This window comes from Lonchura striata, chromosome 3 (genome assembly GCF_050655825.1).
Source record: "Lonchura striata isolate lonStrDom1 chromosome 3, ASM5065582v1, whole genome shotgun sequence".
Lineage (NCBI taxonomy): Eukaryota > Metazoa > Chordata > Aves > Passeriformes > Estrildidae > Lonchura > Lonchura striata.
In genome coordinates this window covers 7641931-7655488 of record NC_140705.1, presented here as the reverse complement: position 1 = coordinate 7655488, position 13558 = coordinate 7641931, and the positions used below count along the sequence as shown (strand labels likewise).

Below are 13558 nucleotides of genomic sequence, written 5' to 3'. Positions count from 1 at the left end.
TGGCTGCGTTAATCCCATGCTAGATTAGAAAGTGCCTTTAAATAAAGGCAATAAATTATGATTGAATAATTTATTTCCTAATTTGGAGAAAATCTTTGGAAGAATAGAAGACTTTCCTAAATCTAATTGGTTTTGGACAAGTTTTTAAAGACTGATTAGCTACCTGTAGTGTCTGTAGACAGCAATTGTGCATTGGTCACACAACAACATAACTGGCTTGATCAGTGCTAGAATTCATGAAACACACAAATTGTTTCTTAACAAGACTTTGCTTTTTCGAGTGCTTGAAGATACAAAGCCGAGAGAAGAGCAATGAAAGGAAACGTACGTGCAAATGCAGGGAAAAGTGTTTAATGTGTTATGAAGATGGTGTGTAAACACAAAACAACCTAAATGTTGAATTTGAATGTTAGATGCATACCTTGTATTTACCTTGGTACTGGCCAATCTGTTTCTGTTTTCAAGTTCCTCTGGCATCAGCCTCTAGAGACCTCCTTCAGAGAGTTTTCAATAAGGCTTGTTAGGGCCACAATCTCAGTTTTCTGTTAAAGGTCTGGTTTTTACAAAATTCTTTAATGCCTTGTTCTTTCAGAATTTTGCAAATTTGCTGTAATTTGCAAACAAGGCTGTATATGATTTAAATGTTAGTCCTTAGTCTGGCATGATTTGCAGTGCCTGCCCAGTACCCACCAGGTGACCCTGTCAGGAGCAGAGCCCTTCAAATCAGTCACACCAAAAAGCCCTGGGTGTAGAGATTGATTACTCATCATCTCAAGCAGGTCACAAGTCCTGTTGGCTTCGTTAACCCCTCTTCTCTTAGGCTACCTCACTGTTGAAAGGGTTCATACTTCAAAATGCAATTTGTATTTCTTCTGATGCAGAGCATGCGTGCGAGAGCACTTTCCCAGGGGCAGGGTGGTGGTGAACTCGTGTATCCTAGATAAGAGTGTTGGCTCGGGGGCAGCAGAATCACAGAATCAGTGAGGTTGGAAAAGACCTCTGAGATCATCGCGTCCGACCTAGGACCGATCACCACCTTGTCAACCGGAGCATGGCACCGAGTGCCACATCCAGTCTTTCCTTAAACAGCTCCAGGACCGGTGCCTCCCTGGGCAGCCCCTGGCAGTCTCTAACCACCCCAAGGGCAGAATTAGCAGCCGCCGTCCCCCAGCGCGTCTCGGCACAGGGGCGGCTGCTGTGTGATCTCCGTCCAGCCGACAGCGTTGCTGTCCGGCGCGGTTCTACATCCCTGCCCGTCGGGAAACCGCGCATCTCTTCAGGGGGCAGAGGAGGCGTTTTGGGGCTGGATGAGAGCAGCTCCGGCCCCTTCCACCCCGTGCCCCGTCCTTGAGCCCTGCACCCTTTGGAGCTGTGACCGCCAGGAGCTGCCCCGCTCCTCTCCCCGCGGCGGTGCCGGGGCGGGACGGAGGGCGCGGGGGATCCCTGTCCCGGGCAGCACCGGCGCCTTCGCCCCTGCAGGGCGCTGGGAGAGGGCGGCGAGGACGCCGTCCGCCGGCTCGCTCCGCCGCCCCGCCCCGGGCGCAGGTGTCGCACGGGTGGGATGTCCGCGGTGCCATGGCGGGGGCTGCGAGGGACACCCCGGCGGGCGAGCAGGAGGTAGGGGGCTGCGAGGGGCCGGGCGGGTCTTGGGGAGCCCCTCGGACACAGCCAGGCGAGAGCGGGGTCCCGCCACGCTCCCATCGCGGGCGGGTCGCGGGCGCTCGGCGGGGCCGGGGCAGCCCGGGCGCCCCGAGGCCGCCCAGGTTTGTTGGGGTTCTGCGCGGCCCCCCGAGCTCCTGGAATAGCTCCGGAGCCCTTCCCGCAGCCCCGGCGCTTTCCCTGGGATGAGCTGCCCGGGGTTTGCTCGCTGGCCGCTGCGGTGCCAAGGCAAAGCGCCTTCACTTCCCACCTCCTGTCCCTCCAGGGCTGCTCCCGGACCGAGGCAGGTGGGATGCGCAGGCAGGAGGGGTTCGCTCCCCCGGAGCCTCAGAAACTCCCAGTTTTCAGGGGCGTGCTGTGGTGTGAGCGAAGCTATCTCACACTGCCTCCTCAGACTCGGTGGTCGCCGCAGTAGGAGAGGGAGGCAGGTGAGGATGAGCGAGGATTCCCCAACTCCATGGCTCTTGAGGGAACACCAGGTGAAACTGGCACGGGGCAGCTTCCAAACATAGTGCATGAGGAAGCCTTTCACAGCATGTTGGGGGGCATTCAGCTCATGGAGCTCTTCAGACACCTGGCACGTCCTGTTCAGGCTGAATGTTTGTGTTTGGAAAGCATCTGGGTGAATTCATGGCATAAATCTGCAGATGTTGCACAGATGCACCATCTTTGTCTCACAGAGTTCCTGAGAGCTGCATTGCCAGCAGCTGGAAGAATATCCTGAGAAAGCACCAGTGTTTGCCACCTTATTCATACACCCTTTCCTACGTGTCTGCACGCAAGCCCTGCTCCTGTTTTCTTCCACTCAAGGGTGGGCTGATGTCAGTGACAAACCTGAAACCAGCCCTCAAGATGCTCAGTGTGAGGGACCTGGGATGCCACCCGTGACTGCCACACTCATGCTTTCAAGAGGCAGTTGTTTGGTCACTCACAGGACAGAAACATTACCAGTGTTAATTCCACATTGAGAGAAAAGCTGACTCAAAAGCTGCTCCTCGCTAGCTACATTTCATTGTTTCTCAGATAAACCTAGACTAACATTTATCTTTGAGTCACAGGTTTCGCTCTCTGTTCTTCTGCTTTTAAATTACTTGTTGGTTCAGTTCTGGACTCCGCTGATAACGAATAGCTTAGGACAAAACGCGTCTGCTCCTTATGCCTGTAACACAGTTGCTAAGCTGTTTTCAATGAGCTGAAACACTTTCTGTAGAAATAAGATGTTCTGCTATAAATATTGTATTCAATTTCTGTTCTGTTGGGGAAGGGAAAATTTACAAGTATGGTTTTAACTTACAAGAGAATTAAAAATAAAGGAACTACAGTGTAGGAGAAGCATTAATTTTCCATAACAACGTTTAAGCTTTCTATTTAAGGAGCAAAATCAAATCTTGAAGCTATTATGCTTTCTTGGTTCACCTTGAAACACAATCAAATTTGATACAATGGGAGCGTGTATAAGTGAGGAATTGTAAAATTAATCTGAGAACAAAAAAAAATTTAGCCTTCTTTGACCTTCTGTCCTCTTACCTCTCATGCCATCATCTCACATTTCTCCTAAAGCTTGTAGAAAAAATTTGATGTTGAGGTTCAATTACACCACAGGGATATCAAAACAAATTTTTGATAGTACTTTTATGTTTCATTCCTTATTTGACCTCTGCCTATCCATTTCTGTCTCTAATGAGTTGAGTACTTTCAGCTTCCTGATTAACCTGCACAGGTGAAGATGCTTTTAACTGGATTTTGCAGGAATCAAGCATTTTGTGTTTTTTGAGGAAGCAATGCAGCAGGGACACCCAGCCCTTGGAGGAAAGCCCTGTGAGCTGCTGATAGCCAGTGCTCTGCCCTTGGCCACACAGCCCTGCTCAGTGTTATCCTTCCCAAGACAGCTTCTGTCAGCATTTGTGAGCAGTATCATGCGAACCCAGCCAAGGCTAGGGGACCTGCTGCTGAGATCCTGTAACAGACAGCTGCCATGTGCATCTTCTGTGCTCTTTATTGTAGGAGGTTAGAGAGAAGGAAATGCTTCAGCTTTACTGGTGCAGAGTCCTACCTTCCTTTTACTTCACTTTCCATTGCATACTGAGGCAGGAAAAGTGGGGTCGTTACCATATGAATTCAACAGGGAGAGGCAAAAATCTACTGCGGGCTGCTTCTTTTTGAAAGACACACCAGAATGTAGAGTCTGAGGGATTGCTTCTCACCAGCTAGAAGCTCAGGGACACTCAATGAAATGATCAGGCAGCAGATCTGTGGTGACAGTGGCATTTCCCTCCACAGTACATGTCATTGCCATGCATAACTGCTGTGGTGTTTATGGCTTAATGTACAATCAAATTCAATTCAAAACAAAAGCAATTAGGCAAAATAAAGGGAGATAAAGGGAATAAAGGGAAATCAGGGATGGAGCAGTGATCAGGATGTAACCTACCTTCCAGGGAGCTCATGAACTGCAGATTCCCTGTCTTTCTGTGGGTGACCAGAGTGGACACCTCTGTATGCCATTTCTATCTGACAGCTTGTTTTATTCTGAAAATAACATTCATAACCAAAATTTAATTAAAACTTAACTACTGCTGTGACCAAAGTATTAACTTTGCTTCAAGGGGATCTGGGAGCATGGTTCAGAGAGTAGTTGAGCAGCATTCTGGGTGTGTATGGAATTGCAGTGAGACTTAATAAAAAATGAACTAAGATTGTCAATTTTCTAACCATGAAACAGCTGAAAAGACAGGAGTACCACCTGCAGCTTGTAAGTGTAGATCTTGGTTGACCATTTCATGTACCACAGCTTTAATTAGATTATTTCTTAAAAACTTGATATTCTTTGTCTTCTAAAAACATTTTGGAATCATGTATATTATATAGAAGCATTTACTTTTTCTGTTTTACCATTGCCTTAGCTATTGAAAGGACAAGGGGCAATGGTTTCAAAGTAAAAGAAGCATGTAAGAATGAAATTCTTTTTTGTGAAGGTGTTGTGAAGGTGAAATTCTTTACTGTGATGGTGACCTGGCAGCTTGACCAGAGAAGTTGTGGTTGCCCCATCCCTAAAACTGTAAAAGCCAGGTTGGATGGGGCCCAGAGCAAGAAAGGTGTCCCTGCCTATAGCAGAGGGGTTGGATTGGATTCTTCAGAAGTCCTCTCCAATCCAAACCATTCTGTGAGTCTATGAAAATTACTAGTGAAAGTAAATGTGAAAGCAGCATTACAGATCTAAAAGGTTTTTTCCATTTTTGAGGTTGCAATAGGATAGAGGATTTGCACAGCAGTGTTTTATATCTCTTGATTTCAGCTGAAAGTCATCTTGCCAATGCTTGGAGATCAGGAGGGAAAGTATCAAGGGAAAGCAAACTTTTAAAGTAATATAATGACTAAAAAAATAAAAGTTATAAAAGGGAATGACTGAAAAACAAAAAAGTGAGACAAAGTTTTAAAGTACACAGCCCCTGGAGCAAAGCTTAAGGGGATGGCGATGAGTCAAGCAAGTTCTGTGGGTCCACAAGTCTAGTAAAGCTCATATTTATTCGTACTTATGTATGGAAAATGAAGAGTTACTTTGGACAGCAAATGTGTGTATAGTCAGTTTGTTTTGTTTGCAATCTCTTATCAAATTAAATAGTATAATTGTTACTATGAAGTTGGTCTTGTGATTGTTTATCACTCTTTTTTTTTTCCCCCTGCAAATAAGAAAATTGCCAATGCAGTGCAAAATGAAGCCTGCTGTGGTGATAGCATTTTGCATTTCATGCCCTGACACTGTCCACTTTCCTTGGGTGTAGTAATGGGATCCCCACCCTGTCTTTTTCTGGGAAAACACAAAAAGGAAGGAGTCCTGATACTTGTGCTTGTTTGTTCACACCCACTCTGATAAAACAGTTCAAAGGGAAATGTTTAGATGATGAAAGGCATTGCCTAGAAGTCTAAAACTTCTCAAAACTGTTACGGAGTAAAGATGATGTGTTAGTAAATTTTTAAATGTTCAGAAATTAAGTAATGTGTCAGAATATCATTGTTGCGGATTTTATCTCCCTATTTATATTTTTATCTTGATCTAACATAAGAATTAAGGGCTTGTGTAGTCAGTTCAGAGAGAAGACAGACCCAGGATTAATATTGCTGCTCCTCTTTATGTTTCCTGGCTTCTGTTGACAGCAAATTTTAAAGAAGGACTGAAAACCTGAAAGTTAAAAGTTTGATTTGATGTGTTGTCCCTCTGAAAGGAATACAGATTAATAGAGAGTACTTTTCTTTCTTAATTTTGAATTTTATGGCATAAAATTAAATCTTACATATTTTTAAAGGCTTTCCAGTATCCTGGAACTTCTACTGTTGGGAAAAAACCCCTATGTTTTTCATTACAATCTCTATTAGAAACGTTGCAATTTTTGTATGTTAATTATTGGCATGTACCTTTATTTTTAACTTTTTTTTATTCTTATTTGCCTATTATATTTGAGAGTACTCTTGCATGCTTATGGTACTTTTCAAACATCAGATGACAAATGAGAGAGCACAGTTTTGCAAAGTGTTTTAAATACGCTTAGAGTAATTTTCTAAAAAAATCTTGGGCCCAAAATTACTTACAATATGATGCCAATTTTCACAAAGATATAGAAAAGTCAAGTCAAAAGGAAGATATGCAAAGTCAAGTGACTTTGCTACTGTCACACCATCACTTTGTGACAAAGGAAGAAACAAAGCACAAATGTTTGGGATCTGCTTGATCTGTGGAACTTTCTGTGAATATTGTTTAATTACTGTGGTATGAGTGTATGTATCAATTATTATTATCTGAAAGATTAATAAAATAAACATATTTTTTAAAGTAAAAGTTTTCAACCTTTAAAAATATGAATTAAGCATTCAAAGACAAAACTAAGCTCAAATAATAGTGTAGCACTTCTCTGCTGCTTCTTGCTTGTTTGGAGACTTGTTTCCTTTTAATGGCTTGTGAGAGGATGGTAGGTAAGCCTGAGGGTCATCCCAGCTCACTTTTAGGAGCACTGTAATCTTTTTTCAGGGGCTGAATTAGAGAACAAACACATTAAAAATCAAAGTAACGAGCACCCAAATGCCTGTTGATGATAGGGATTGAGGGCATATGGATTTATTAGTGGAGTAGCTGTGAAGCAAATACATTAAACTGGTGTTAACTATAGACTTTAACCTTATCACTTGTGTAGCTTTTAACTTGTGCACCTTGGTTTACTCATGGTTTTTTCTGTTCCTCTCACACAGGGGTACAGGCTCTCGATGTGCAGCAAACTCTGCTATGCCATAGGAGGTGCCCCAAACCAAGTGGCAGGGAGTGCTGCTTCTTTCTTCCTGCAGATCTACCTGCTAGACATAGCCCATGTAAGTAGCACAAGAAACATTTGCAGACTACAGACTTAACTCTGATATTGTCAGTCAAGTCCCTAGAACGATAAAAGGGGAATTATTCAATAAATATTTTAAATTGTCTTGTCATTGCCTCTAGCTGTTCAGCATCCTGGAAACTGCATGAACTTATCCAGAATTAATTTTTTCCCCCTAGTTTTCTTCCTGTCTTGAGATGGGTGTTGTTTACTTTTAGTTTGGGATCATTATTAGAACTTTGGGTGCCGTAGAGCTCACACACAAGGAAAATCAGTTCTCAAAATTCAGTGTCAGGAGTCAAAGAGTATAAGATAGGAGACATCTGAAAACATTAACAGCACCATGCTGAGGTTGTGAAGTTATGTTCATTTGGTTTTGGTTAAAAATCACTCCAGTTGCAGCCAGTAGCCACCAGAGTCTTAAGCTGTGCCAAGGGAAATACAGGTTTGATATTAGGAAAAAGATTTTTACAGTAAGAGTGATAAAGTTCTGGAATGGTCTGGCTGGGGAGGTGGTGGAGTCACTATCCCTGGATGTGTTTAAAAGACAGACTGGATGTGCCACTCAGGGCCATGGTTTTTTTGAGGTGTTAGGGCATGGGTTGGACTTGATGATCTTAAAGGTCTCTTCCAACTGTGTGATTCTGTGATAATTTCACACAAATTTTATTTGGTTTGTCTAAGGTAATTTCGTGCCAAATAAAGCTGAGTAATCCTTCCTGAAGGTTCTTTGCTTCCAGTCTGTGGCTCTCTGGTGCAGAAGCAGACCTGGTGAAACAAAGCACTAGGAGTCATCCCATTCATCTGACTTTCAGCTGCTCTAGCTAGATTTCAGAACAGCAGAGACACAAAGAAAATCATTCCATAAGCAATTTTTACTGTTTTGGATTTTCTTGTATGCATGCATGGTAACTATGACAAGGTACTAGGATAGAAAAAAGTATTTTAGGGAGCTGAGGACAAATTGCAAGGATTGTGTGAACAGCTCTGAAACTACAGGTGAGACTACAGCACTGATGACTGTTCCTATTTGCTGGGAAAAACAGGAGGTTCTGGGTCAGATATTATTACCCATTTGCTGTCTAAACATGAGATATTATGACTGGAGGTGTCCAGAAGTTTGGGGTTATGTTTTTCCTATAAAAGTATGGTATTAAAGCTGACTTGTGACTTAATAACATTTTTGATGCAGTAAGGTGTGCATGTACAGCTGAGATCATCTTGAGTGTCTTGTTGAGATCAAGGTCACAAGAAGTAGAAAAGGAGCCAGTTTTGGACAGCAGTGTCCAAGATGTCGAGTGGATGGTGTGGAATCAGAGGAGTTGGAGGTGGAAAAAGGAGCTTGGGGGTACAGCAGAGAGGTGCAGCAGCTCTGACTAAAGCTGTTGCCCACTGACATCAAGGACAGCAGTACAAACCATTGGAAATGGTGAAGCAGAACTAAATGAGAAAGACTCTAGCACCATTTCCTCAGGGTGCTTAGAAGCATGGCAATTTCCCCATTCTTTGCTTGTCACAGAGACTGAAAATTCTCAAAGCAAGGGACTGTTCCTTCATGTGTTTGTGTACAGTGTCCAGAAAGCTGGGGTCCCATCTGTGCATATTTGGGCACTACCTAAATGCATGACATCAAAATAATTATTTTATTAACAAGCTTCTACTGAAACAAGCAAATAATTTTGCTTAATGTTGGTAGTGATATACTTACACTTTCATTAAGGGGCTTAATTATTTGTTCCCTGATGGTTTAATTTGTTCTCTGAAATAGTCCTGCAAGGACAGGATTTATTTCAAGGTCTGATAAATAGCTCTGAAATCCTGTGTTCTTTCCCACACATTTTCAGGGGAGAGAATGTAATTATATAATCACTACCTGGATTTATTTCTTGCCCACTTAGAGAGCAGAACCGTTTTAGCTTCTTGAGAGAATATGAAAGTCACAAAGTGTAATCTTTCATAGATAATCTGGATATTTTCTAAAAAAATTATATTTTCTATTAATTTTCTGTAACTTACAGTTTTTCTGTTTGAATTCCTTGTTCCACCTAAGTTACCTGTATAGACTACAGACTTAAGTGGAACTCCAAAGCGCATGGGATCCTTGAGAGAAATTGCTAGGGGACACTAAAATTCTCTGATAAAAGGATCCTGGTCTTTATTCCTTTCAAAATTGGCAAATTTAGCATATTTTATCTTGTACTTTATTAACATTGAGAAGTTTCTGGCATTGGTGCTGTCACACACTGTCTAGATTTAGGAGATAAGAAAATGCAGACAGGGGATGTATAAGTCCATACCAATGATGAAGACAGGGTGACCATACAGAATCCACTTCTAACATGAAAGAGATTTTGGTTTTCCTCAAAGCTTTCTTCCACAAAATATCAGAACAAAACACGAATCTGGAACTCACGTAATTTGTAGGTTTTTGTTTTTGTCCCCCTCATAACTGCAGTATTTCAACACCTCTATCTTTCTGACTGCTATTTTGTGCTTATTTTGGCTGTCCTGTCTCTTGAGGAGCAATTGTGACCTGTGGGCAGTCCTGGTGCAGTCCCTACAGTGAGGCTGCCTCAGGGCTGGTGGGCTACTTGCCACCCTTTGCTGGCTGTGGGAGGGCACAAGCCAGCTAAGGTGGATCAGCAAGAAGGTGGGACACAGTCCAGTGCTCATCCCAGCTTCATCCCACCCAATGGAGAGCCACTGTTGTTATCTGCTGGACACTGCCATACCAAATCCTTCCCTGTTCACAAACTTCCTGGGGTGGAGTGTTTGTCTTGGAGCTGGTGGTGACAGCAACATTGGCTGCCACTGCAATTTCACCTAATTTGGGTTAAAGTGTTATGGGTGTGATGTCAGAAGTTCATAGCACCCACCTTTTGTGCTGGTCATCCAGGACATTTAAAGATCACTGCTTCCTTCTTTCACCTCTGAGAGAACACCTACAGCGAATTCTGCAGGCAGGGTGCCTGCACCAGCTGCATTCCTGGTGCTGCTGCCTGGGAGACAACATCCTTGGCAGGAAAGCAGGGGATACCTGCTCAAGCTTGGTGTTGTATCAGCTGAGTTTTCCAGGCTTTGGAGCACTGCTGTGTTGAAGCACAGAGGTGACAGGATCTTGTCTGCTCTCTCTGTTTGAGCCACAGAGGCTCTTTCTGCCGCCTCTCTCAATAACTGTGGTGAGGAACATTCACATTTATATAGGTTTCAATGACTTTTTTTAGGACTGTATTTGCAGAGACATGAACTGAGCACTTGGAAGAGAACCCACCTTTTTTAACAATTATGTGGTGGGAATTCCTAAGCTCTGTACAGATACATGTGAAAAAAACCCAGCCTTGCCTGGGATAAACTTTATTTCTATATAGGCACTAAAGTATGGTCCACCTGAGTTAATTTCAGAGTTTTTTCTACTTGGCCATGTTATTCTTATGTAATCCATGAACATTTTTCAAGTGAGCTGTGATGGACACGTGCTGGCAACTTTGATTTGAACAGATGTGCCTTACGCAATTCACTTGTCACTGCTCAGTCCCAGGTGGATAAAGTCTGTTGTGCAACAACCTCTTCCTCAGCCACATGCCACCAGTTGGCAGCCTTGTTGTTGATCTCAGGAGAGGGAAAAACATTGCTGCATGTAAACAGCCCCCTCGACAATTTTCTAGATCAGGTCAAGATAAAGATATGGGGAGATGGAGATGCATGGGGGTAAGAAGGTAATTACAGAGGGACTCTGTCAGATTTTATGATTAAAACAAAGACTTTGCTATTTGACTGTTTGATTAATTTTCCTCATCCCAAACATATTCTGGATGTGTCCTTCCTTGCATTTTCCCCTTCTGATCCCTTAATTCACAGCACCAATATCAATGTCTCATTTGTTTGGTATGGGTAACCAATAGAAATTTCTATGACAGCAGCAGATGTGTTTTGTAAATGAACTATCATTATTCTTTAAAAGAATAAAACTGAGGGTTTTTTTCTGGAAAGTTGCTTTATGCTGTTTCATTGTATTGTGAAACAATGGCTCTTGTTTACTGTATTCTGTCTACTTTCAGATTACTCCATTTCATGCCTCTTTGGTGCTGTTCATTGGCAAAGCCTCAGGTGCATTTACTGATCCTATTGCTGGCTTTTTTATTAGCAAAAGTAGATGGACAAAAATTGGCCGGCTCATGCCTTGGTAAGTATAAATATGTACATATATTTACATAGATACGTGAATATTGAGTCTTGTGATCATATAGCCACCTCACTGAATCAGTCTCAGGGATTGTATTCATTCACATATATAAAATAAAAACTAAAAACTGCCATGTCATCTTTAACTTGTTCACACATGAAAACAAAAATAAATTTTTTATCACTGGAGATGAAAGCATATAAAGTCAAGAGACTGTATTTTTAGCAAAACTGAAAGCTGAGATCTAAAACTTTCTTAAATCTGTGGTTGAATTTTCAACTTTGTCTAGATTTTTTTAGTTTGACTTCACTCTTCCACAAAGTTGGAACTTATTTCTACTTATATCCTAGAGTGCCTTCATATCTCACAATCAGCATTTCAGGAGCTCCTTTAACTGCCCAGGCCTTTCAGTTCAGGGAAGGATGCATGCACAGCTGTAGAACAGATGTGTGCATGGGCGTGGAATAGATGTGACACCATGGCACCAAAGTGCTCAGCAGCCAGCACTGCCATGGCACTGTGTGAGGCTCTTCTGACAGCACTCAGCAGGCTCCTGCTTCTCTTACATCCCATAGTCAGAACAATTCATTAAAAAGTCACCATGACTCTTACAATGAGTGAGATGTTGTAAAGTTTTGATTTTTTTGTGAAGGAAGTGTGTGATGTTTCACTGTGACACCTTACCTGCAAGCATGTGCTGTCCATATGCTCTAAGGAGGGGGTAGAACAATGGATGTTGCCCATATAGGAACGAGATTGACAGCTGTGAAGCAAGAAAAATTGAAAAATATTGGACCCTGTTAGAGGAACTCATCTATGCCACAGGGCATATTGTTGTTTTTAGTATTTTGGAAGCCAAGAAGATATTTTTGACTTTGTGAAATAGGGAGTCTTTCATCATGTTATCTCATACATTATATGGATGTATTGTATGATATTTTAAATTAATTGCAAATTTTTAATTGATATAACCCACAAACTTGATTTACAACAAAAATCTAAGAGTAAATGTGCCATGAGCAAGGAAGGTGAAATTTCAGGGAAAATGATCACAGATTTTTAGCTGGTTCTCTTGCTGTTGTGCAGTTTTACGGCTACAGAAACTTGTCCATGGGCAGCTTATACTGACAAAATGGAGAAGGCAAGTACATATTGGAAAAAGGCCATGATCATCTGCTGTTGGCCCAGTAAACAGGGCCTTCAGGTTGAAGTTAACTTTTTTGTCAAGTCTCATGGGAAAAGAGTAGCTTACTGCTGTTTCTCTTTTCAGGATTTGGTTGGAAGCCAGGTAAATGGTGTGGTTTTTAATGAGCACTGAATTTACCAAGTAAGAAAGCTATCCAAAAGGAAAACAATGAAATTTTTATACAAATGCCATTAGAAGTATTCTGATGCTTTATTTCTTTTCTTTTTTGTTTAAGTTCTCTGAAAATACAGCAAGTCCATGTGTTTATTGTTAGTGTTACATTGATGTTAGAATGATTCCTGTCATAGCACAAGCATGAACTTATCAGCCCTTTTCACTGCAAACCAGCTCCAGCACATCTTGCACTTCTTACAGGAAAAGTGCTTATCTAACACCACCTTTCATCAAACAGCTGCTTTCTTTACTGGAGAATTTTGTCTGGGCTTTTTTGGTAACACTAATATTTTTGCGTAAATTCTGTTCCTAGACTTTGAAAGTCAGGCCATATTTTTTTTACAAAGCAAAGAAAGAGTCTTCCCTTAGCTTAAAAATACTTGAGTATTTTGATTTTTTTTTTTCTGACTTCTTAACAATGTAGAATGAAGCAATGGATTTTTTTCAGTCAGAAAAGCTTGCCTGCAAAGCAAGAACTTTAGTAAGGGAGGTGAATGTTTAACTATCACTTAATACTGTCTTCAGTATAGCACAAAGTCATCCATCACTTATTTTATGGCTTTAAAGGGCAGAAGCAGCCATTGACTTGAAATACTGGTCGAACATTTTGTCACAAGAGATAATAGCTGACAAAAAATTCAGCAACTCCAGCGAGGCTTTCAAAACTCCCTGGCATTAGAGAGGGAAGGAAAATGTGGAAAAGGGAGAACAATACCAAGAGGGTTTTTGCTAAAAAGTTGCATGAAAAAGTGGCTGTAAAGATATTTAGTGTGGTGACTCTGCCTGGACACCATCTGGAAGAGCTCATGCTTTTGGAGAGGAAGGTAGATTCCCTGAGATGTGTTAGGATTTTACCCTTGTTTATGTTTTCCATTGCTGTGGGTGAACTTTGGGCTGGGGACTGGAGGGACAGAGAATATCAGAACCTGGCACTTTCCTGGTAAATGTTCAGCTCCCAGTGATGCTGTCCATCCCAAAGAGCAGTGTGGGAAAGCC

General features: G+C 42.1%; 1 protein-coding gene across 2 annotated transcripts in view; it reads left to right on the top strand.

Annotated features, from left to right (window-relative positions):
* Window positions 1-1430: 1430 nt before the first annotated feature.
* Window positions 1431-13558, top strand: part of MFSD2B (MFSD2 lysolipid transporter B, sphingolipid) — a 36983-nt gene continuing 24855 nt past the window's right edge. The window contains exons 1-3 of one of the 2 annotated variants that reach the window (XM_021529801.3): window positions 1431-1617; window positions 6901-7017; window positions 11078-11202. In XM_021529801.3, the coding sequence (XP_021385476.3) occupies window positions 1576-1617; window positions 6901-7017; window positions 11078-11202 (284 nt within the window). In that variant the 5' untranslated portion in view covers window positions 1431-1575. The other variant, XM_085576265.1, reaches the window with a different exon arrangement.